The sequence below is a fragment of the Scardinius erythrophthalmus genome (assembly GCF_964197995.2).
Source record: "Scardinius erythrophthalmus genome assembly, chromosome: 12".
Lineage (NCBI taxonomy): Eukaryota > Metazoa > Chordata > Actinopteri > Cypriniformes > Leuciscidae > Scardinius > Scardinius erythrophthalmus.
In genome coordinates, this window is record NC_138232.1 from 4,189,598 (window position 1) to 4,216,820 (window position 27,223).

The 27,223-nt window shown below is 36.8% G+C and overlaps 1 protein-coding gene across 1 annotated transcript in view; it reads left to right on the forward strand.

The window, feature by feature from the left end:
- The window catches only part of cacna2d2a (calcium channel, voltage-dependent, alpha 2/delta subunit 2a), a 221,880-nt gene that overhangs the window by 42,984 nt on the left and 151,673 nt on the right, over window positions 1–27,223 (forward strand). Inside the window, exon 3 of the mRNA XM_081381233.1 lies at window positions 17,104–17,220. Within this exon, the coding sequence (XP_081237359.1) occupies window positions 17,104–17,220 (117 nt within the window). The remainder of the gene's footprint in view (window positions 1–17,103; window positions 17,221–27,223) is intronic.

Here is a 27,223-nt window from a genome sequence, read left to right on the forward strand (position 1 = left end):
AATACACAGCCAATATCCTGCTATCAAGCAACTAGTTCATAGTGAGAATTTGTTCCTAAACTAAAGCGTTATCGAAAATCCAAAGTTTGGGAACATTTCAAGATGGTAAAGAATGACCACAAAAAGTTAACTCACGACCTCAAACAAGACTTATAATTTAAAACATGTAATTGGGAGCCTAGCCTAACGCCTAACTCGCTATTATTATCTAAGTGTTTGTGCGGAGTTTGGAAGTTAAATTAGTACCACGCTTACTGCACAACATGTTTAACCTAACTTCCACGTCCACGCCACCGGAGTACATCTTCTCAGTGGCCGGTGTTACTGTATCATTGTAAGCAAGACTCACTTCTCTCCGACAACGTGGACAAACTTGTGTTCCTTTCTAAGGCTGTTATTTATACTATAGGTTACTTATTTTGTTAGCGTTCTGATTGTAGCGGCGGTAAGCTTTATATGCTCATTCGACTAATAGCTTAAATGAACGACTAACAGTCAACTAGAACAATCTTTAGTCGAGGGCAGCCTTTCTTTCTATACAATGTAAGTGAATGGGGTTTGGTGTGCATTCTTATACATTGAAAAATGATGCATGCATCACGCTACATTTGACGTCAATTAAAAGATGTGACAACTGATCATATTTGATGGAACTGACATCAAACCTGGTTTTGAGGCACCACAATTAAATGTACATTAACATGTAAATGAAAAACGACTTCACATGAAACTTTTGAATGACCTCAGAAGACTTTTAATATAATGCACAAGTGCTTCCTCTAGCACTGTTCGTTCATTTGGCATCTGATGATTTTATCCAAAGCAACTTACGTTGCATTCACGGTATACATTTTATCAGTTGCATTCCCTGAGAATTGAACCCATAATCTTGGCATTCTTCTAAACATCTGCTTTTGGGTTGCAGTGGGGTTATTATAGTTAACTAAAACTAAAACTCTCAAATAAAAATTAGCTTTACTTTCTTTGTTAAAATAACACTGGGTCGCACAGAAGAAAGAAAGTCATACGGGTTTTGAAAAACATGAGGGTGAGTAAATGAAGACCAAACTCTCATTTATGAGTGAATTACTTTACTTAAACAAAATCAGGATTTCACACACATCGCCCGTTTCACGACCTCCTCAGAGACACCTCGTCCGTTCTTTATTTCCTCTAACCGAACGCACACATTAACACGCCGTGCTAAAAGCCTTATCTCCTTACACTTCTCTTGAAGTGTCCTCTCTTCTCGCCAGTCCCTTTAAAGGGGTTTGACCCTATTGGCGTTTTACATGGGCGGCACGTCCCTTTAATTACTCTCTCGTTTTGTCTCCCAATGCTCTCTTGCTCGCTCTATCTGCCTCGCCAGGCAACGCTTTGAATGTCGCGTGTGTGTGCATTTATGCTAAACGTTGATGTCATATTGTGTTTGAATATCCAGCTCTGCTTTTTAATGTGAGACATTAAACATCTTTGAGATGTCCATCATTGTGGCAAAAATCTAATGTATGAAAATGCTATTTAGACACCAGTATTCCTGTGAATAAATGCCATTTCTATTTTAAACAGACACAAATACACTTACAGATGCATTTGCACACCTGGTCCAGTGTTGTTGCAGAGAGTGTGATGGTTTGTTGATGTAGATTAGGTGTGATCGCTTAAATGTGTCCCTTTTTATTGGCAAGAATGTAACCTTCACAGAGTTTTTAACCTGTTGTGACCCTTCAGGGATCTCTTATAGTTTTAGTTTGTGTGTCTTTTTTGGAATTTTTTCTTTGGACATTCAGCTTCGTTGTCGTGCCATATCGTGAATTTGGAAGTATTTGGTTCATTAATGACCTGAATACAACATTGTAATTCCCACAACATTTTATTACATTCATAGTAAAGTGGATTTGGGGTTAAGGAATCAAAACAAAACCTGTTAAGAACACGTCAGGGACATGTTTGATCCCAAAAACATAAGTAATTAATAAGAAAATATATTTAACATAAAAAATTAAGCTTATTTTAACAACTCTTAATATTTGTTGCACTGTGACATTTATTGTAATGACAATTTGTGTGTGTGTGTGTATGCATGTATGTATGTTTTGTGTATATATAGTTATATCATTTTAAATTTTATATTATATTAAATCATTTTTTATAATAACAATAACAATAATAATAATAATTAATTATAATTATATTTTATAATTAATTAATACAAGTTGACTATACAATAATAATTATTATATATATATATATATATATATATATATATATATATATATATATATATATATATATATATATAAATTGTGAAGTATCTTAAATATAATCAATATTCTTAAAAAATAAATAAATGATCATGACCAAAAAACAAAAGCTTAATTGTCATGAAAAGGTCAAAATGCTAATGTTCTAGTAGTCCTAAAAATAGACATAATCTTCATGCAGAATATAAATTAATATATTGGTATTTCTTTGGGAATGTAACATATTTGGGAATGTAATCTACTGTATGTTCATTTACATTTCCCTGGGATTCACCCTGATTCAAACCTGAGAGTTGCAGCAGTGGTTCACTGTTTTTTTTATTATCCACAATAACCTCCTATGAACAGCAATCTTCTGTGTTTTTCTTCTAGTAAGCTCAGGAACAGCCATTATCAAGTGCGAGTGATCCCTGCAGTCAGATCTTTAGCTATCACCCTGGAGTTCTCCGTCGATTGTTTGAGGATTCTGCGGTGTGTCCTTGGACTTATTTTTGTAGGACAATCACTCCAGCGGGGAGAAGCAGCAGTGCTGGATTTCTTTCTGATTGTCAACCGAAACCCTTTAGTTGCCCTTTGCAGTCTTATGAGCTTCAACAGCCCTTCTGAGGTCTTCCGAGGTCTTCGTCCTGCACTTGAGCACAAATCTGTTTGTGAAGGGCAATGTGGCAGTGAAGGTCAAATGCACTTGTGCGATGATTGGAACAGCTCACCCCAATTATTGTTTTCAACAAGTAATTATAATAGAAGTTATGAACATTTTCCGCCCATGACCTTGTCAGTGGAGTTTGCTAAAACATGCATCTCTGTTGCCATAGCTCATACTTACAGTAGGTTTAGGGGTTTGTGCAAATCTCTAACCCTAAAGTATTAAATGTAAAACATGCATCGCGAGATTTAAGTCTATGTGATTGTTAGTAGAAGTTAAACCGCCTTTATTGTGGCACAGTTGACAATATCAGATTAGATTTTAGGAGCCGTTCCTGTAGAAATCTAGATCATTTCGAAGAGATCAACAGTGTGTATTTTGGAACCATTTATTAAGATAAAGCCACTTTTCGGATTATAATAAATATCCCGTCAGTGGACGCCAAGCTCAATTCTGATTTATCAAAAGATTCCTCGTGTGTTAATTGCGTTCCTCGGGGGGTATAATAGCGAGCAATTAAAGGCAGATCAGACCTGTCGTTTCACCAGCGGGATGCACATCTGGCAAGCCTTCATCAACCTCCTCCTCCTCCTCCTCGGCTGTCTGGGTTTGCAAACTTCCCGCAAACGGCAGATCAGAGGAGCAGTCATAAAGCCGCTCACTTCAATGTTCTTTTCTGGTTTAAATTGAACAGTATGTGGCCATCAATTAAATTACGTTTTCACTAATCAGGATATGAAGGAAAGGGGGGAAAAAAGCCATTAGGGATGATTTGGACCGTGACAGGGGGGAAATTGTTTGGTCACAGAGATGCGTGTGCATATTTTAACATTTTTTGATCATACATGTTAAAGTCCACATGAAGTTGCTTTCCTTCTTGTACTATGAGCGATTCATCAGTGCATGTTATTCTAAAGAAAAATGGAATACGGATTTGTATAAGGAATTTATACAGTACAATTCATTCTGGTGTGTAACGCCCACTTTTTACATTTACATTTACATTTAGTCATTTAGCAGACGCTTTTGTCCAAAGCGACTTACAATTTAGTGTCATTGTGAAGAGGCAAAAACAACACAAGAAGTGCTCAAAATACGAAGTTCAGGCATTGTTCAGAGTAGCATAAGCCCGATAAGGGAGGATTAAAGGAAAAGGAAAGAATTTTTGTACAAAATAAAATTATTATGAGGTTAAGTGCTCACGGAAGAGATGAGTTTTCTGTTGTCTTTTGAATGTAGTCAGGGATTCTGGATGAGGATGGGGAGAGCATTCCACCAGCATGGAACCGTGAATGAGAATGTTCTGGAAAGTGATTTTGTGTCTCTCTGTGATGGAACCACGAGACGTCGCTCCTTGACCGATCGTAGGCTTCTGGTAGGGATGTAGACTTGTAGGAGTGAGTGAAAGTAGGGGGGAGCTGAGCCTGTGATAGATCTGTAAGCTGGTTTTTTAATTGGTTTTACTAACCAATGAAATCCCATCTTGAAATATGGTCTCATCCTAGATTTTCTTATTCAATGCATTAGTGCCTGCCAACTTTTTTATTTTGTAAAAAATATTTCCATTAATTTTTCATATAGAGATTTGAAAAAAGTCTTTGTTAAATCATTGTAAGCCATAAACCAAACCAAGCAGCTACTAGGTGAATCACAACATTACACATTTTTAATTTAAGCAAAAAATGTTACAAGATTCAGTCAAAAAGACAAAGATACAAGACTGTGTACTGAACTACAATCCCATGGAGCATTACGAATGACAGATGCATATTTACAAATATTGAAGTATTTTGATAGATAGCAAGAGCAACTCGATTACATCATTCGCAGTGCTTAATTGGCCAATCCCTGCAGAGCTCTTTTGGCGCAATTTGCTTGCCGTGACTCTTTGCTTGTTGGAATTTTCTGTACAGCATCATGGGTAATGTAGTTTTTCACCACAAATTCCCCTGTTAAACAAAACAAAAGTTAAAATAATGCAAACAAATGGCTTCAACAAAAACATATGCCATCGATTAACAACCTCACAGTAGGTCTGTCTTTAAAGGTTTAAAAGTTATCGCACAAAATTTAAGAGAGCCTGTTTCTTTCTATTATGGGAGTAAAATGGGTTGTAAATGCCATTTCATGTTCTTTAAACTTCGAACATTCCCAAACCCATCCCAAGTTTCTCGGCCATCCCATCATTAGCTGTGCACGGGACTGAAAACAGTCCAACCCCAATGTACATTATGGTTGACGCTGGTCTGGTTCTCTCACCCACTCATGCCTCATTGCACAGCTGAATAAATCACTCTAAAATGAATTTAATGGCTTCATATTTGAACAGGTTTCTATGGACTGAGACTGGGATATTTCCATAAGTGAGAGCTAACTTTATTGACTAAGCCCGCACAAGGGCAATGGCTGCGCGCTTATAAGTCATTTGACATTTGAGGTGGCGGGGGACTCGTTTGGTGACATTTCGCCGCCATTTACAGAAATACGTCCAGCAGAATTTAAAGATAAGAAACACTGCGATTAAATCGGTCTTTTCACGCATTGTCCAAGGACACATTTGTATGTAATTTTACCAACTGACCCGTACATGCTCTGTAGATGGAAAAAAAATCCCCAAATCCCTTCATGAAAGCAGCAACTGCTCTCTTCGCCATCTAAGCTCATCTTTTTATGCATTTTTCAAGCATTTTAGAAGAATTTTCTTTTTTTATTCAGACATCTGGTTTTGTAATTTAGATAAAAAGTGACAGATCAAAAAAGTGGCTTGTAGGAAAATATGATCATGATTAATATCAAATTTTTTCTTCTAGACAGCAACCTTTTTCCTTTTTCTGAAGTCTCCTCTGCTTCTCAGATGTTTCTCTGATACCGTGTGTGTCTCTCCTTCAGAGGTTTTTTGAGCAATAACTCCAACTGTGGTCAGATTTGCCAAGATAACAATGTCTGCAATCAAACGTCAGAGATGTGACCTTGAACATTTCTCAATAAATTCTCCTATAACCAAATGATCTGGGTTATGCTGTCCATATTCAGTTAATAGCTTGGTACTATTATGTTAACAATAGAGCTGCACGATTAATCGTTAAAAGATTGCAATCTCATTTCCTAAATGACAGCGTTTCGCCTGTGTCTATTAAACCTTCAAACAAACAAAACACCCCCGAACATTCAAACCTGTGTTGACGCTGTCGCTGACCCAGAGAGAACAGTTGACATGTATGAAACCACTAAACTATTTTCAACCACACAGTATCATTATTTATCTGTTACAAATAATCACATTATCACAGAAGTACTGTGATAATAACTGATCTCTATGGAAGCAATAAAAATAGAGCAAATCACTTTTTGAAAGTAACAATCGAATCGATTACATCATTACACCAGTAGGTGGCGACAAGTGACTGTTAAAAATGTATTTGTCATTAAATCATCCATTCAAGAGATTCGTTTAAAAATGCTGATTCATCTAGTAATGAAACAAGTGAAGTCATTGAATCATTCATTCAAACAGAGTTTTTTTTAAATAATTTAGATTAATTCAAAAATATAAATAGACTGCAGAAATTAAAATTGTGTCAGAACCTCTAGGAAATTACTAGGGCTGACTTCTAATAGTCGAGGATTCGACGATTCGATTCAGAGAGGTCTGATTCGACTATGAACCTCATAGTCGAATACATGGGCGTCAGTTTGGTTTGAAATGTGCTGGGGACAGAGACGCATTCGTATTTTAGAAGGGCTGGGTACCATTTTTATTTTATTTTTTCTGGTCATGTTTTGAAAGACGATGTCCTGTACTAATGTAAATAAATAAAAATGTATTCAAAAATCTGCTTCACATTTTCAGCAGGGCTGCGGAGCGGCTGTGAGTTGACTCCACACGGTTCTCATGTGCGTTAAAAAGCTTTACGTGGTTTAATGTACCTAAACAATGATTACCAAATTCCCCTCTCATGTTGCTCCACATAACCACTGAAAATGATTAAAAAAAATCGAACCCAGAGTCCAATTATTATGGACGTTATCAGATATTAAGCGTTTCTGCTTCACATTTTCAGCAGGGCTGCGGAGCGGCTGTGAGTTGACTCCACACGGTTCTCATGTGCGTTAAAAAGCTGACTCCACACGCTTCTCATGTGCGTTAAAAAGCTTTACGTTGTTTAATGTACCTAAACAACGATTACCAAATTTCCCTCTCATATTGCTCCTCATAACCACTGAAAATGGTCAAAAAATCGAACCCAGAGTCCAATTATTATGGACGTTATCTGATATTAAGCGTTTCTGCTTCACATTTTCAGCAGGGCAGCGGAGCGTCTGTGAGTTGACTCCACGCGGTTCTCATGGGCGTGAAAAAGCTTTACGTGGTTTAATGTACCTAAACAACCATCACCAAATTTCTCTCTCATATTGCTCCTCATGTTTATGAAATGTTATGATATATGTGCGATATATATGTGTTTTTTAGCTCTTTTGTTTGAAATGGAAAAAATCTAGCTGCTATCTAAAAAAAAAAAAGAAAAAAAAAAAAGGTTCGACTATCAGTCGACTACGGAAAAATCTAACGAATCAGATTCGACTATGAAAATCCTTAGTCGAAAACAGCCCTAGAAATTACATGTTATTTTGTTTAGTTGTCTGTTCAGAATTGTGGGAGAATCATGATCTCTGTACAACAAACAAACAAACAAAAAATCATGATTTTCAGATCATCCTAAATTGTTTATTATAGTAGTTATAATAGTGTCATCTGTGTCTTTATTTCTCCTGAAGACTCTTGGAGAAACATCTGTGACAAAGTTGATATTTAAATAAGGCTAGATGAAGCAATATCATTTTCTTCATAGGATTGGGACATGTTGTGTTTTGATAAGGCAGTTTGATTGTGCGTCATGGCACGAACAGTATTATTATTATTTTTGATTAGCTTGAGGTTTCTGACTAAGTGTTTTGGATTTGATTATGATTCCCTCCACATCTGTCTGCGGTGATGCTACGAGATATATCTTAATTCTGGCTTCTTTAAAGATTAAGTCTATGTTTAGGGACCATGCGTACGGACAATCATAAAACATGCCTCAGTCTTCTGCCCAGAGAGGATTAATAATGAATCACTGAGGTATGATCCGTCTCTGTGAGTTCTGGGTGAATATGTTCCCTATAAATTAACTTAATCCATAACTGAAAAAAAAAAGGCTTTCGGGTGTTCAGTAATCGAGAACAATTAGGATCAACATCTAAACATGCTCTTGTTTTTAATCACACACACTTTAATTTTAGCTAAACCCTGAGTAAAAGCCCCCAGGAGACAGACTCTCAAACAGGAGCCAGAGCCAGAGACAGAGGGATGGAGACAGGAGGAGAAATTAATAACTGAAGGAAATATAAGTGGTGTTTGCCTGTGCAAAACACTGCAGCAAGTGCTAGATGGCTGTGGGTGGTTGGATATTGTGGCCAGTTGCTAAGGCATTTTAAGTGGTTTCTAGGGTGTTGTTGGTGGTTGCTAGGGTATTGTGATGGTTGCTCAGTGTAAGTCAAAAAACAACAACGTACATCTGATCACTCAACACGACACATGGTTTGTGGTGCTATACAACTCTGCATGTTTTTTTAATGCCAAAGTTTAATGCTTAGGAGCTGGTTCAAATCTTTGAGCAATAGTAATAATGATGATTAGCAAACACCATTGATGATAAAGCGATTCAACAGAGAGAGGATTAAACATTTGAAGTCGATAGATTGTGCTCATGTTGATGGACAGATGACGACCTTCATCAGCAAGGCAGGAAGTAGAGGAGTGATTAGCGTGATGAGCTCAAAACACACACACACACACACACACACACACACACACACACACACACACACACACACACACACACACACACACACACACACACACACACACACACACACACACACACACACACACACACACACACACCTCCTAGCTATCAGTACAATCAGCTCACAAGGGGAGGCTTCGAGGTTTGAAGCCGTGAGAGTTTGTGTGTCAAACTCAATCAAAGACAGCCTGAAGTGTGTGTTTGTCTGTGTGTGTGTGAACTTATGTGTCACAGCTGGTTTCCTGTTTCCACCTTCTCTACATTAATTAGTTATCAGCTCTATCCAAGGAACGCAGAAGTAATTGGCAGATTACAGCACAATTTTCCTTAATTGCATCCTGTGTTGTGACATTGACTTTAGGCGCATAACTAACCCACCCGAACCTCCATCAACCCCTTGCCCTCCCGTTTACTGCATTGTATCATTATATAATGCTAAAACTGCATATAGGTGGATTTTTTTTTTTTTTTTTTTTACCTTGCTCTCTTGCTCATTCTTGAAATCTCTTTCTTCTGTGTGAATTTGTTTATTTTTAATGAATATAATGCATTAAGATTTCAGCTAGGGCTAGTCATAAGGGCTAGTGGTTAATATTAACTGTTAAACCAATTGTCAAATTGCTCTTTAGTAATTGCAGGAGCTGCTGTTATAGAGTGATTGAGAGATAGTGGGCAAAAGAGATTCAGAAAAGGAGGTGATGTACAGACAATCCCGTCCATCATCAAGTTAATAAAGATCTGACGTTTATATCTGTCTTAAAGACTGATACCATGAGCAGATGAGGAGGTAGAGAGAGATAGAGGATCTTTTTTTTCTCACTTAGAAGCGTGTGGCGTCTCCATCACTCATATCCTTTATTCTGACTGTCTTTGTGTGCTATTTTACAGCCTGATGGTGTGTCGCTTTTAGTGCATGTTGTGTAATTGTCTATCTGAAAGGACGGGCAACAGCTAGATCAATTGTTTATTTGAGTCCTGCACATCAGAATTGATGTGTTAGTTAGCATCGGCACACTCATCTAATACCATCTGCTCAAACGGTCAGTTTTCCTCATGAACAGTGACGTGAGCCAGTAGTTAATGTGGCATCTTTCAGGGTTTGGATCAATCTGACACATTATTGCTGAAAACGGTTCTGATTTATTGTCGTCCCCGCTGGAGAGTCCAGCTATAGCATGAAAGTCCATTCATGTTTGTTGCTGATTAGCTTCAGGCACTTTTAATTCCCAGGGTCATATGGAGGCCATAATAAAACTTACTTGGAATTATTATTATTTTTTATCATGCCGTCTTCTTTTATTTTTTGTTATTTTTCCCAAATGCCTATTATTTTGATTTGATTGTTTTACCCATCTTAGACTCAGACTCAGATGTTTGATGTTTAAAATATGATAATCTATCTGTCAGGTTTGTGCAGGTTTCTGAAGACAAGGGAACAGAATTTCAGTGCAGCTGGTTTATTTACAAACTCAGGTTACAGGAAAAAACAAGAACTCAGAAAAATCCAGGAACTCAGGAACACACAACCATACATGGACGAGAACCGACAAACACTGAGGGAAAACACAGGGCTTAAATACATTGGGGCTAACAGGATAATTAACAAGGTGATTGACAGGACACAGGTGAAAGACATGACTAATTAGAACATAGGAGAAACTAATTAACAGGACTAAACCAAAAGCACAAAAGACAGGGGAAAACTAGATCACAAAACTAAACCAAAACACAGAAACGTGACACTATCATAACACTTTGAGTTGAGGAATTTTTGAAACTATGATGATTTAATTAAAGATTTTTTTTAATTTTACATAATACAGAATACAGATACAGAAGTTCATATTATAAGTTTCATATAATACAAAAATATGATTTTTATTTATTTAGGATGCATAAACCTTAGCATGAGAAATGAGTCTGCCGTTTTATTAAAATGTCATTTAAATTGGCATTGATGTTGTGTTAAAAATGTTCATGACTTGAATGGTATCACTGTTAAACATCGTGACACATTAAATAAACCACTTATGGAAGAGTATGGAAAATTATATAAGTTTACTTAGTCCTCTGTTTACAGTAAGTAACTGACCTTCAAATTCTGATGAAGCTTGTTAACCCACGATGTTGTGCTGTTTAAGCTAGTTAAACTGCTCTATAAAATCCCTATTACCTGACATATATTTGAGCAATAGTCAACAATACATTGTATGGGTCAAAATGATCAATTTTTCTTTTATGCCAAAAATCATAAGTAAAGATCATGTACCATGAAGATATTTTGTACATTTATTTTTGTGAGTGAATGCAGCACAATCGCGAACATAAATGGACAACTTTAAAGGAGATTTTCTCAATGTTTCGATTTTTTTGCACATTTAGTGTCCAGATTTTCAAATATCTGTATCTCAGGAAAAATATTGTCCTATCCTAACAAACCATACATCAATGGAAAGCTTATTTATTAGTGCTGTCAAAGTTAGCGCGTTAATAACGCGTTAACGCAAAATCATATTAACGGCACTCATTTTTTTAACGCGCGATTAACGCAGCGCATATTTTCTGTTTGACCCGTGGCCCAAAACCTAGTTGGAGAAATGGAGATACACAGTGTTGCCAACTTTGCGACATTGCAGAACCCTTTAGCGATTTTTCCCTTCAAAAAAGCGCCCAAACCTTATTTAGTTTCTGAGAATCTACCGGTACTGCTCTCCCAGCATGCGCCTCTCTCTCGCTCCCTGCGTCTCGCGCTGGAAAGAGAAGCAGCGCTTTAATTCAGTTAAACACAGATATTATGTTGCTTCTCTAATTTTACATGCAAGTATAGCCGAATCACATATTTTATGTGTATTTGATTTCATCAGACGACGGCTCGATTATCAGGATTTTTGTGCAGATTAACATCTCGGAAGGAGAGATCATATTCATTCCGTTGTTTGACAACAGAAACAGTAAAATATAGCCTACCAATGAAAACAGTTTTATTGAGAATTTAGCTTCATCAAAATGGTCACAGAGAGAGACAAGCTAATGTAATAATAAATAATAAATGTAGGCTACATTTAGAATTTTCAGAAGAGCTGCCCTGTCATGCAAAAATCTAAACATGTTTGTGTTAGTAAATTGCTCAGTGCAAAGAAAGAGAAGTAATGGGTACCTGGTATTTCTTTGTTCTTTCTACATGTGTCTAATTGATATGAACAAGTTCTTTGAAAAACATCTATGACCTTTGAAACATGTCTGGTCTTCATGCTCTAGGTTGACTATGGTTTCAATAATAAACATACATTTGCATAAAGCATCCATATTTATCCATGCCCATGTTGATTAGAGTATTACAAACTTGAAAAGTACTAATTTAAGGTACATTTAGAACAAATAAAAAATGTGCGATTAAATGCGATTAATCGCGAGTTAACTCATGACAATCATGCGATTAATCGCGATTACAATTTTTAATCGATTGACAGCCCTATTATTTATATAAATCTCAATTTAAAAAAATTGACCCATGTGACTGGTTTTGTGGTCACAAATGTCCCGTTGTTGAAGTAAAATGGTTTGAACAGAATTTCATGTTGACTTAAAGTAGAGCAGTGAAGACACTGGCATTTATTTGTTGATGTAAAGCGCAGTCATGGCCGTCTTCTCACAACAAACGTCCATCTCTCTTTCTCCGGCGCTCAGGTTCTCCACCTGCTCTTATCCTGCTTGATCTATAGACCTCCTTTTCTATTAGTCTGTTGTCTGCAGCCTCTGCGGGAGTAGCGCTCACGTTATGTATGTTTCTTGTCACTCAAGTCCCTTAGTCCTTTCTGTCTTGCCACATCTGTATCGAATCTCTCCGTTCCAATCTCTGGAGGCCATATCTTTTTCTTCCATTGACTGCTTCCTTTTAACATTGTCTGACTCAGAGTTTCTCTGTCTCTCTCTCTCGCTCTCTCTCGGTTTTATTGAACTGTTCCTTTGCCTGGCGGGATGCGTGCGCTGTCTGCTTGGCAGAGTCCACTAATATTCCTTAATGACGCAGCATCTGTCTCTGTCAACAGTCCGCCTTCATGGGCTGATAAGCGGAGTCGTTTTTCTCTCCGACGCGAGCCAGTCGCGTTAAAAAAAAAGAAAACCTCAAACAAATCTTTTGACTGAGAAAAAAATAACACAGAGGTCAAATTGAATCTCTTTCGCTGCTTTGTCTCTCGTGTTTAGAGAAGGAAACTCGCTGTCAGTGTGGGAAAGGTAATCTGCTGGAGTGTGATCACAAATACGGTCTCTTCTGTTGAAGTATTTACTGATTTAAGTTTCATCATTCGTGACCCGGGATCACGTCACCAGTCACGAGTCGCACGGGTATATCTGTGGCAATAGTCAACAATACATTGTATGGGTCAAAATTATCCATTTTTCTTTTATGCCAAAAATCATTAGGATATTAAGTAAAGATCATGTTCCATGAAGATATTTAGTAAATATCCTACCGTAAATATATAAAATATTTATTTTTGTGAGTGAATGCAGCACAATCGCGAACATAAATGCACAACTTTTTTGCTCAATGTTTCGATTTTTTTGCACCCTCAGATTCCAGATTTTCAAATAGTTGTATCTCGACCACAATATTGTCCTATCCTAATAAACCATTCATCAATGGAAGGCTTATTCATTCAGCTTTCAGATGATGTATAAATCTCAATTTAAAAACATTGACCCATGTGACTGGTTTTGTGATCCAGGGTCACATTTACTTTTTACAGTAGAACACAAAAGGAGACCAGATCAAATATCATTACTCAAATATCAATATATATGATATCTGTGTATATACAGTATATACAAAGAAATAATTATATAAATTAGAGCGGCACGATTCATTTTTAAAAGATCACGATCTCGATTCAAACACTCACACAATCTCATTCCTAAATGACTACGATTGTAAAAAAATCATCACTTCCTGATAAACTGATGCTAAACACTACTAAGAAAAATGGAAGTTGTTGCAATAGGAGAAGCCACTGTATAATTTAATAATAATTTTGTATATAAGAAATTACTTGCACCTCAGAGCCCCTTTTATGCGCTTGCTTTCTTATCGGATAAACGCCGATAAGCGTTTCCCTCCAGCATTTTTTTATGTGATATCCCAAAATGTGCATAAAAATAGGTGGATGGAAACATTTTGTTATATTGGAATTACTCAGTAATTATTTTACATTTAAGCCCCTGAGAAACTCAATGCACAGCCCTGTATAAATTTATTGATTTTAATAACTTGAATGTACTTGAAGTGCACACCAAGCAAGGATCTCTGATCATATTTGATTATTTTTTTGCTGTATCTTCCCCATATTCTCTTTCTCTTGCACCATCTGTGTGTTTATACTAACACAGTCTCAGTTTGGCATTCTGGGATGAGTTTTCTTCACTAACAAGCACACTGTGTGTTCTGCTTCTGTCCTTCTATTGGAGATCACGGTAGTTTGTGTTGTGTTTGTTTGTTTGAGACTGTACTTATGTGTGTGTGATGTGTGACTGCCAATGGGAGCATATTGGATTTGATAGGCTCTTGCTCGCCCTGGTTCAGTGGTGTGAGTGTGTTTGGCCCAGTTCATCTAGATCTCTTGGCCCGACCCAGACAGCAGACCCTCCTGCCTGCTGTTCCTCCTCCATCTCAACACACACACACACACACACACACACACACGCGCACACACATACACACACACACACGCACACACGCACACATCCAAAACATATTATTTTCTCCACATTTTGACCTAATTTCTCTTCCTGAAAGCTAAAGTCCATGAGTCACTCCAGCATTTCACACTGACTTAACCGAATATACATTTTTACAGATTAAATTTAAACCTGTTTTGTTTAATAACGTACTGCGTCACAATAAAGGCAGTTTAGCATTGGCTATATATCAAAATATTGTTTTTCTTTTGCTTTGAACATAACAAGGCATTAAAAATCCCAAAATGTAAAATGAGAATGATTCTTTATCGGCTTATAAATAAATGTCATTGTTATATATATATACGTTAATTTTTAATTGTTGCATCATGTGTTTAAAACTGACATGTATACACAAGTAAATATTAATGTTTAATTACGGATATATGGTGATCTTGGATCTCATAAATCAAAAACAACATGTTATTTAAGTCATAGGTATTTAATTTGTGTGTATAAATATTATTTTTTAAATACAATATTATATAATATTCAATATAATATTATAGATTAAATTAGTTTTGTTTTTTTATTATTGTTTATCAATTATGGTTATTGACCATCCTGGCATTTAGCAGACAGTAGTTGTGTTCAGACTTAAATGCGTTGTCTATTAGACTACATTAGTCTTCATCACACGTTAACAGAAAAAAATATTAACATTTTGATTTTTTCTTTTGTGTACTGACTTTGAATTCTTGTTTTATGAGATCAGTATCTTTCATAACTGTGTATTTTTTTCAAACACTCTAATGACTTTTTCAAGGGCTCTATAATTGTATTCCAAAAATATCAAGTATCACAGTTTTAAAAGTAGGTTACGCTAATCTCCCTCCCTCTCTAGTCGATGCAATGGTTTCTTGCAGCCGCCAATTCTGTCCCAATTGACTGAAGTTGACGTAACACAGTGCTTGTGGTTTAGCCATTATCTGGTAACAGGGGAACGTACACGAGGCCACAGCCCTTACTAAATGCTCTGCCTGCTGTATGAGTGTGTGTAAACGGACCCCTCTTTCTAGGGAGATTGCTATTGGCTTTTTGCCTAGTCCTCAGTTTGACAGAGATGGATTTGTGGGTAATGGAGTCCCTGGGGTGGAGGGGATAAGTGGGCATCCCAGGGGCTCAGATTAGTGTGTGTGCTGAGTCAGGTTGTAGGACCGGACCTGCTGTGTGTAAATCACTGGGAAAACCGCTGACATGAGGAACAGTGCTGACCCATAAGTCCACATCAGACTGTGGCCTGACTTGCACTCTTTTTCACTTAGTTTAATTGAATTAAATTTATGTTGATAGTTTTTTAAATGTACTGTTTGGATAAATGTGTATGCAGTGCTTTACATTTTCTTGCTGCGTGATTATGAAGTCCATTCAAGAGTCAAGTCTAGTCTTTGTTATCTTTGAAGATTGCATTTATTATGTAGTATACAACATGATATAAATTATTTTGGAATATTTTTGTATTATAACGGAACATTTTAAATATACTATTCAATAACTGAAGGATGAGATGAATTGCATTGCAAATGTTTTATTTTTGTTTACGCATGCATGCTTTATTAGTACTTGATGTATATGCTACTGTGCTGCCTATCTTGGCCAGGACACTCCTGTAAAAGAGATTTTTAATCTTAGAGAGACCTTTAAGTGAATAAATGAAATATAAAATATAATATAATGTATACTATTAAATAGCTATTTAATTCAATCAATAAAATATTTATGAATATTTAATATAGATTCTTATATATTAATATGTATGTATAAATATATAAATGTATATAAATAAGAATATATAATTGCATTAATAATAAAGTGCAATGATTTTAGTACATTTTTTACTTGACAATTAAACTTACTAGAATATTTTAATTAAGATAGTACTAAACTTTTTTATGGATGTATTAAAATTATAGTATTTTAGTTTAGTTTTAGTAAAAATAAAATAGGGTTACTTATATTAAATGGCAATTTAGGTAAAATGGGCCACTTTTTGTCATGTAGATGAATGGGAATTTTTTTTATTCTGAATCAGAATGAATTTAATGGCAATTATGTCTACATGCATAAGGAGTTAAAACGATTAGAGTGTTAAAAGAGAATATAATACAACAAAAAAGGCAATAAAATGTATATAATACAGTAACAAAAAAATATAGAAAATATAGCATAGGCAGAATTACATGTATACAGATATGCTATACAGATGTACAGTTGTTATGTGCAAAACAGAAGTGTCGTATGTCGTTAGCCTCATAGCATAATTGCCTATAAGTCTTTTTTTTTAAATAGGACGTAGGTAATTATGCTATGAGGCTAACGATGTGCAAATGAAAAGTGGAAGAAATGTAAATCTGTAAATATTAAGTTTATAAAAGAATTTGTATTAAATTATAGTCACATTATAAATTATGAACAATGAAGAGACCCTGTCCGTGTGTAAGTTTGCCTGTATTGTGTTAAACATTTTGGAGCAAATATATAAATTATTAGATTCATATATATTGAATTTCATATGTAAAATATTAAAATATAATTGTGCATTGTTTTATGTAATTGATCACTAAGGAAATCATTGTGTGCCTGACCTTTGACCTTTGCCCTCCCACAGATTTATAATGAGAAGAAAAGTCAGTTTAATGTGGAGCGAAATTCGCCCAAACAGCTGGTGGAGAAGGTGGCAGAAGACATCGCCAATCTGCTGAAAAGAAAACGTAAAGCTCTGGAGGTGAGCAGAACTAACAACCCCTCTCTCCCAGCAGGATGTCGAGCCGTTGATAATCGTGGTGTAAAACTCATATCTGTTACATTAAAAAGGGGAATCGATCCACTGTCTCTTTTAATCCGAAAAAAATGGATTTATAAAAAAATGTTATCAATGCCCACTGTTCTCTATTAGCCTGCTTAACTAAGCAGGTAATGAGTTTGTCTTCCTCCAATCTGCTCCCTCTTCAAATCCACAGGACACCCACACAGCCAAACAAAAGACGCTCAGAGAGTTTGGGATGAATGGGAGCATCACGTTTACACATTCCCGTAAAAAAAAACTACCATGTTATTTTGCACACATGCAACATGGTATTCTTTGAAGAACTGGACGTGCTTTTTTGTTGCTTTGGTTTGAGTCTTTTAGAGGCTGATTGAAGCATGTGGAATATGGAGGCACATTGTGTCAATTCCAGCTGAAAAATGAGTGTTTATTAAGCTTCAGAAATGAGTCATGTGTTTGGTAAGTAAAGTACTTTTGACTAAAAGTAGCATATGAACACTGCCTGAGGTCTTTCACTGGGAGACACTCAGAATTTCTTATCATAAATTGGCATTCGAGCAAGATTAGCTGAGATTCTCCAATGTGAGTCATGCCATGCAGATGCAAGATACTCGAAAGGACTGTTCATAACCCTAGTGTGCTTCCTCGCTCTATACTCCCTATTCAGGCAGTGACCTTCTGAGGCCCTGATCACACCTAACGCGTTTTTTAAGGTTCGAAAACGCGAGGTGCAGAGAACTATTTTTTATGTTGCTAGGCAACCACTGAAACAGCTGTCCTGTCAGTCAAGTACATGTCAAATCAGCCTTTTATTATTATTTTTTTTATTATTTTTTTACATTTTTGTTTAAAACATAAAAAAAAAACCTTTTTGTTTAAAAATTTGTTTTTAACTTTTTGTTAAAGGAACACTCCGCAAACTAATGACAAGCTAATTGTTTTAGTTTGACAGGGTCAAACAGGTTTTTTTTTTTTTAGATCACTTTTACTCAGGACATGCTAGCTGGCAACAAAGGATTCCATTGATTAAGCTAAGATAAGCTCGCGCCGACCCTGTCACACTAAAACAATGCATGCACTGAGACAAAAATGCATTTGCCCACCTATCTAAATGTAGGAAAGAAGGTGAATAAGCCCTATTTCAAAAAACGGTGGAGTGTTCCTTTAACATTGTGGTAGTTACGGTTCGTGAAGTGGTTAAGCTCCTGGTAACCCGCGAGAGCACCACAAGTTTATCTTCCATCATCGCACTCTCCGGGCGTTCAAGCAAATGTAGCTTTCATCACTAAAACGGAAGGCCCGCCTCTCCATTCATTCGATTGGACAGTTGAAAAAAACCTGATGACGTCAGGCGCTTTTTCCGCTCTGAGTTGCTTTTTTTTTCAACTGCAAAAACGTAAGGCGCAGCAGGCAGTAAAACGCGAGGCGCCTGGGGCGCATAAACAGCGCGCAGAGCGCTCACTGCCATAGGAAACCAATTGAAAAAAGGCGCCTATCACTGCAAAAAACGCGTCAGGTGTGATCGGCACAAATACTACTTTGATGGCACCAGTGCTTTAAAGCAGATGTTTTACCACTATAAACAACTATACAAAATTCTGGCTTATCCCTACCATCTACTTTTGATGTACTTACGAAAAGTTATTTGTTCACAATGTTGCAATTCATCGAATTGAAATTCTGTTTAGACAACACAACATTTTGGATTCATTACAATGCATTCTGTGCAATTTGGCTTTTATTTGAAAGAAGCAAGTGATGCTGATTTAAACGTGTGCTCAAATGAGACGTCTGACCAAACAGCTAAAGATAGGGCGCGCTGCTAACGGGGCCAGCAGTATGCTGGCGACTAGACCAAACCATCACCCAAAGCCCAGCAGACTCCCGACAACTGAGAGAAAGAGAGAGAGGGCGAGCGAGAGAAAATGGGCCTGGAATGAGAACGGCCCTTCAGGCGTCAGGAAATGCGAGGAAATGAAGTTCTGAAATCATTGATTTCAAAATGAGCTGCAGACGGGAGAAATCGAGAGGAAAGAGAGAGCAATGTAGGACGTAGGATGTAGAACAAGGTAAATCAAGAAAGGAGTGAAGCACAAAGATAGATCATATTAAATCTTGTATTGTGATTTATGGCTGTTTGCACAATTGAATCAGTGTTTGGATGTCAATAAATTAGCAGAAATCTCATAATCTTTTTTACACATGAAAAAAAAGTTAAAAACGTGCATAGACAGAATTTGGGAAAGCCATAGTTAAAATCTTAAGCCATTATTATTTCAAAACCTAATCACCAGGAAGTCTGTGACACTTTTTTAGTAGGATTTTATGTAGTATTAATTTTGGTATAATACAGTAATTTAAAGGGGTCATGACATGAGAAATCAAATTTACCTTGATATTTTGACACATAAGGGGCCATATTTTAACAATCTGAAACGCAAGAATCAAACGTGAAATGCAAGTAACTTTGTGGGCGGATCTCGGCTATTATACCGGCGGGATAAATGACTCTTGCGCCTGTTGCAAATCTAAAATGGGTTGGTCTGAAGTAGCTGCATTATTCATAGGTGTGGTTTGGGCGTAATGTGAAATAAACCAATCAGAGCGTCATCTAACATTCCCTTTAAGAGCAGGCGCGCTTGTTCCATGGCGGATTGCTATTATAACGGCGGATTTGCCAGGCGCACGCCAGGAGCGGTTCACAGCCGAGGAGACCGACGTTCTCGTCAGGGCCGTAAAACACAGAGAAGTGACATTGTATGGGGATGGAGAAACCCACCCAAATTAGCTTCGGTTAAACAGGCGTATAATAATTTTGGTAAATGTGTAAGCTAGATTTATGCCTATTTTTTCACATCTTTATGGACACCACAATGATTCGTGCGTCTCTCTACGGACTTCAGAAGGCATTTGAAACAAGTGGATGGTTTATTTTAATGGATCTCATCTGAGGATTATATGTTTGTTCAGAGATTTTGACCACAGATTGTTTTGTAAACGATGTACAGTGTAATGGACAGTTCGCAAAGAAACCTCTTATTTTCAACCTCGCTATTGCACTCTAGTAAGTGTTTTGAACACATCCATATAAAACCATCATTTACAGACAAAGCATTATGAAATCGTTTACTTGTGGTTTTATGGTACAGCTGCGTTAGATCCAATACAGCTGACTGCTTCATCTGTCATCAACATTTTTCCACATACATGCTTCATGACCCCTTTAAAAACATGCATAGATTCGACAGAATTTGGGAAAGCCAAAATTCAAAACCTTATCGCCAGGAAGTCTGTGATTTTTTTATGGTATTGAAATTAGAAATTAGTTTCTACAGATTTTAGGCAATATTAATTATGCTGGGTTTCACTTTATTTTAAGGTGTCATTGTTACAGTGTAATTATATATTTAAGTACTGAGTAATATTAAGCAACTACAGGTACTTACTATAGGGTTAGGGTAGGATTAGGATTTGGTTGAGGGTTAGTTGCATGTAATTATGCATAATTTACTGTTATTTTATGGTAAGTACATGTAACATATGTAACAAGGACACACTGTAAAATAAAGTGTTTCCTTATGCTGTTTCAAGCACAGAAACTGGTCCACACCTCCATCGACCTGTTTATTCACACCTGCTTCTTTAGGTCGCCACTAATGAGTGTGAAAGATAGACCCTGCGCCCCAATTCACACACTGTCTGTCCTAAATAATATCTGAGATTCACATTAGTGTGTCCCAAATCATAGTCTGTTCAAAGTAGTTCACCAAAGCTGCCAGGAGGATGTAATTTTTCCATTTGTTTTACCCATGAGCAGAAAATCAAGCAGAACGAATGTAAATTATTCATAAAAAGGATTCTTACATAAATTGTCTCACTGAATTGATTATATACATAATCAATATCTGTGTAAATTATTCGTAAAACAATTCTTATATAAATTGTCTCTTCAATTGGTTGAGTACACAGCAAATTTCTTTTTATATCCCAATCATTTCTATTTAAACCATGCGTTTAATTATGTGCACAACAAAGAGATTTCTGTGTACATTTTTTGTAAAACAGTTCATAAATAAATTGTCACTTTGATTTGCTTATGCACATAGCAAATGTCCAGGTAAATTGTTTGTGAAATGACACAAGCAGAAGAAATGTCTATGTAAGTATTTGTAAAACCAGAAATTGAATTGTCTACATAATGAATGTCTGTGTGGTAAAATCATTCTTGCAGGACTAGCGCATCGAATTATGTGCATAAAATGAATAGTTCTTGAAACCATGCTTTAGTAAATATTGCTGCATTGATTTGCTTATATGCATAACATATTTCTGTGTAACTGGTTTGTTGCTTTGAATTAGCTTGAATTGGCTGAATTTGAATCGTTTGTAGCAAAATCATTCTTATGTAACCACATAGAATTATGTTTATAATGAATTTGATTTAAAATCATTTATATGTAAACAGTTGCATAGAATTATGTCTATATTCAATTGTTGCATTTAATTGTGTCAAATTCCTGCGCAAACCGGTCGTGATACACAGTGTTGGGGAAGTTACTTTTAAAAAGTAGTGTTTGCTCGTTACTCGTTACTTTTTAAAAAAAGTAATCCGTTACTTTACTTAGTTACCCCATTTGGAAAGTAACTTTTTACGGTACTCGTTACTATTACGTTACTTTTATGTTGCTTGACTTTGGGCAGAACCCAATATCTGTTCCTAAATATGTAGACATAAAGTTATACAATGGAGGACATAACAGGTAATTATTTTGTGCTCTTTATTATAAAAAATAGTATCAATTTCGAAAGAAAAAAAGTCCTTCTCATTGGCGCTGCTGTGTGCGGCAACTTTTATTCTCAGCCGGCTCTGCATCATGGGGTAGAGTGCGACACTCCGCGATGAGCAGCGCGCCCGCACCACTTCTCTCCGCTCCGCTCCCCCTCCCTATCCACCGAACTTTAAATTTCGGCAACAGCCAATAAAGCGCTCCTGCTCTCTAACACCGGTGCGAATCGCGTCTTGATAGCATAGGACAAAATGATATAGAAGACATAAGCTTAGTTTTCAGACATACGACTCACTCTAAGGGAGTAGGAGAAAAAAAAAGAGATTTTGGGAGAAAAAAATATATTTTGTTTAAAAGTACACATATTCAAGCTTTCTATATATTTCTCAGGTCTGTGAGACAAGTATAGCTTATCTGAGTTTCGGTTCATTTACAGTATGGAGACGAGCTCCAGTTCACGCGCTGGTGCCGTCATGATTATTTTGCATGCCATATTTACTTATTTATTAAATTCAGGCAATTAATTGGTTGGTAAAACATTGATTAAAATTAAGATACAATTAATACTCAACGAAATTCGTTTTAAAGAAAGTCTTTCTACAAAAACAAACTTAATAAAGTCTAAATCATGTCTGCCCACTCCATTTATCTCCCGATATATTGCACAAAATTATGATCTTACTCATGCTTTTCACTTTTCATATAATCAACATAGATTAAATTATTTATTTATTTATTTCATTTAAACATAAATATGAAACTAAATAGTTTTCTTTAATTTACTTCTTATTAAATTCAGGCAATTGATTGATAAAACATTTATTAAAATTAAGATACAATTAATACAAAACGAAATTCACTTTAAATACAGGTTTTCTACAAAAACAAACTTAATAAAGTGGTCAAAATCATGTCTCCACACAAAATTGTTATTTTATTTAATTTAAACATAAATATGAAACTAAATCGTTCTCTTCAGATCTCAACCGTTCTCTTCTCTCAAGCGCGCAGCGGAGGCAGTGTCGCTGTCAAATATATCCATGGGAAAAGTAACGTTGCGCCGAATTGAAAAAGGAACTACGTTTCGTTACCAAATTTTTTGTAGTAACGCGTTACACTACTTTTTACCCGAAAAAGTAGTTACGTTACTGTAACGCGTTACTTTGTAACGCGTTACACACAACACTGGTGATACATAAATTGTTCCATTGTTTCATGAATGAGATCCCTCTCTGTCTCCGTTGTTTTACTCTAGAGGACTGATGTGCATTTGGGTCGGCCATGTTGTCCTGAAACGTGTCATTTCCTGTCTGGTAGTTTAGCAGACGCATTTAGTAGCATTTTAATGATCTGAGACAGATTCCTCATGAATGGCTGATGTTTTTGTGCTGTAGCGCTGCTCTCGGAGAGATCGTGCTCCTCTGGGACGGTCTGACTGCTTCTTCTTGCGTTTGTGTGTTAGTGCCCCGCCATGTATTTTTAGAAGCTCTTAAAACTTTATTACTGTAACCGTGGTACGTGTGAGTGACAGATGTCAAGGCCGGGCTTGGGAAGCTGTCATGTAAAAGAACAGTGTTGCAGCCGTACGGATCACAGCTGAACTGAGCTTTGTGCCTCTCTCTCTCGGTCTCTTTCTCTTTTATGGATTGCTTTTTGTGCTCCCCAAACCAGCTGATACTGCAGAACAGAACCTGCCAATCAAACTCAGAGCACATTGCCTCACTTACGGGTGTGTGCGGCAGTGATGTCATATTCTCCTCATGGGAGAAACTTCTGCAAGAATGACATCTTACAGACTAGTAAGCACAATTTCCAAAGGCTAGTGGTGTGTGTGTGCACACATATGATAATGTAGATTGTGTATGACTGCCCCTGATTTGGACTTTTATGACAAACGGGATTGTATTGACTGGACGTTGCGCTGATGAACGAGTGAATTTCGCATCATATACACCGCGTAATTCAGTATGACATTGTCTAAGCAGACACAGAAAGGAAGCAGGGTGGTTGTAGTGTGTACAGCGTATACACACTTCATCACATCATAATTTGTTTTTTGTACTGTGGCACCCTGGTTTGCTCTCCTCCTTTGCCCACGTGTAATTGGCCGGGCCCCCAGATCTTCGTGCGCGCTAAATTTAGTCCCGTGCTCTCTGTCGCCCCTAAAAATAAACACACAATTAATTACTCCTGCTGTTTCACTAATGAGAGGACGGTTTTGATCAGCCTCATAAGCCAGAAAATACTCAGTAGGGCAACACAGCGCTTTTGTATTTCTGTAGGGGCACTTTAACAGGGATGGTGTACACTTTATATTAACTTTTGTTAATTAAGCTAACAAACATTATATTTTAGAAAATAAGTAATCCAGACTTTAAAATCTGATGAGGCACAAAATGTGTATGTCTGTGCTGTTTTGGACTTTCTGTCATTAAAAAAATTGACGTGAAGCTCCTTGTTGAGACTGAAGTTGTCAGCTAAGAAATAGTAAATTGACTTGAACTTTGTAGGGTTTATTTTATGTTTAAAATAAATGTTTATTTTATTTGGTTTAATTTATGAGTTTATCTCTTTGTAGACTTTTTTTTAGCCCTCTTTGTAGAGATTTATTTCTTAATTATGGCTCCAAATTGAGAATCTATGTAAATAAAGCTTGGAAAACAGTGCATTCAGTTATCTAGTCTAGTAATTTGTCCCGAAACATCACGGTACGTATGTCACGGTTCGGTGCATTCAGTCAGACGACGAATACAGTCAGTCATTGCGTGCAGTGAGATTTTCAAATGCATGCCGCCCCTCGAGCTGGCCGATTTTCATTAGTCGATGCCAGACCATTAATCTTTCAGATTTAGGTCTGGATTTCCAGGCTACCCTATGGGTTGGACTACTTCCGATTTTTTAAGTCAACATTAATGTGATTAAAGTCGAGTCGACTAGTCACTGATGACGTCATTATTGAACAAATAAGCCTGAACCTCGAGCTGAGACTCGTAAGCGGGTTGCCTTGTGCACAACTATGGAATAAATGACACAGTGCTGCCCACGAGGCTGTTGCTCCTACATTACAGCTTTTGTCTTTGGGATTTCTGCTTGTTCTAAATCAGATAGAGACAAAGTAGCAAAGTAAAGATTATATTTATCATTTTTGACTGCATCCTTTTAACAGATTCTCTGTGTTCACTGTGTATTTTAAAACAGCAGCATCACCACTACCTACTGTTTTATTCATCATCACAGTTCAGTTTGTCATTTGTACAAATCACCTGACCATGTGTCATGTCATGACTCGTGTGGTTTTCCCCTCAGAGTTCAGTCCAAGGCTGGCGGCTGGTCATGTGATCGACGAGCGATGATGACCTGAAGTTCACTCTTGCCTTGCCTTTGAGTTGTGTCACAAACATGGCACCCACAGGGACCTGGAGAGTGTGATCCAGGCGACAGACAGTCAATTGGTCCCTGCGAGGACATGTCAAGTTTAGTCGGCTGATTTTATTGTGCTGGAAGCTCCATCTATGCCCAGCAAACCCTAGAAGACTTTGATAAGATCCTTTCCATCATTCGCTGTAAACGTAGTGAATCATTGCTATTGAAATGTGTTGTTGAGTTACAGGGTTGAGAGTTGAGAATTTTATTTTCATATGCGCAATGCAGGAGTGTATGCTGCTAAAATCAAATTAATCGGAATTAATTAAAAAAATATAATTCACTTATTCATCAAGTAATTTATTCACAAAATAAGTTTTTATAACCTAATTCATATTGACTGAATATAATTTACAAATGCACAACCAAATTTGCATTCACAAATAAAGATCCACAAATGCAAATAACAATTCATAAATGCACAAGTATAAATATACAGCATATTTGTATATTTATGAATTGTACAACATTAACTCAAAATAATTGTTTCACTAACAAACAAAACAAAACAAAAAAAAAACAGTTGAGTAAGCTAGCAGCAGACAACAAGTCCTAGGACAAACGAGAGAAAACATGTGCCTCTCGTCTCCCGTCACTTCCAGGTCTTTATACGGAGAAGGTGAGATCGGATTGGTTCCTTGAGGGGTGTCGACACATTGACTAATGATGATTGAATTGATGACCAACCAATCGCCAAACCTAAGAATCATGACAGTCAAGAATGAAAGGAAGAGGAAAAAGAAAACACAACCAAAATACGCCACAGACATAACATACAGTACAGTATGTCATTTTTTTATTTATTATATTTAGACACTTCTATTATTGATTGCTGCTATCAGGATGTGAAGAGAGTTTCAACCACTATAACAAAAAGTGTTTATGAAAAACATTGCCTACCCTACCTTAAGTAAAGAAAATAAAAATATATCATTGATTTACATTGTTTGGCGTTATAAAATCTAACCGACAAAGATCTCATAAATGCTGCTATTTTAAAACTATTATTTTTCCACATTTCAAACACTGCTATTTCCTTTTGGCCAAAAAAATCTGTTTAATTGACAGTTGTGATCGTGCTTAAGGTAATGGTAACAGAATATTCAGTTCCTGTTGATCTATGTTGCAGAAAATCTCCAGGATACGGTGCAGTTTCTGCTTAGTCAGGGGGAGGCGAGTATGACGATGACAGATGGAGGAGTTATATTGAGAGGAAGGGGGTGTTGGGGGCTGCTAATGTATGCAGAACAATTGCACAAACTGAATATACATGCACTCACACATTTATTTAAATGCACTTTCCTCCATTTGTAGTCTTGCTTCACTGTACTGTTCCGAAATGTATCGATGGCCTGAAGTTTCTGCGTCCATTGGTACAGCGCTCATGAATCAGTAACAAAAGCTGTACGATTGCCCCACCCCCCCACCCCCCCTCAGTCTAAGTGCCTCAGAAAAAGAGAAAGAAAAACTAAGAAAAGCAATTTAGTTTTCAATTTCCTGCAGGCCCACGGTGAAGCGGTTATAGCGCTCCGGTCCCTTTGGAAAGGGAGAGGGAGGGCGCTAGAACTAGGCCGAAGTCTCCTTGCACAAAAATAGCACATAAAAAAAATCACACAGAACCGCTCAAAACATTTCACTTGAATAGCCGTAAATGATCCATGTGCATCCTCTTCAGATCATAGCAGTCATTAGAGAACAGTTCTGTGAATTACAACGTCAAAGCAACACGTTCCCCTCAGATGTACCACAGG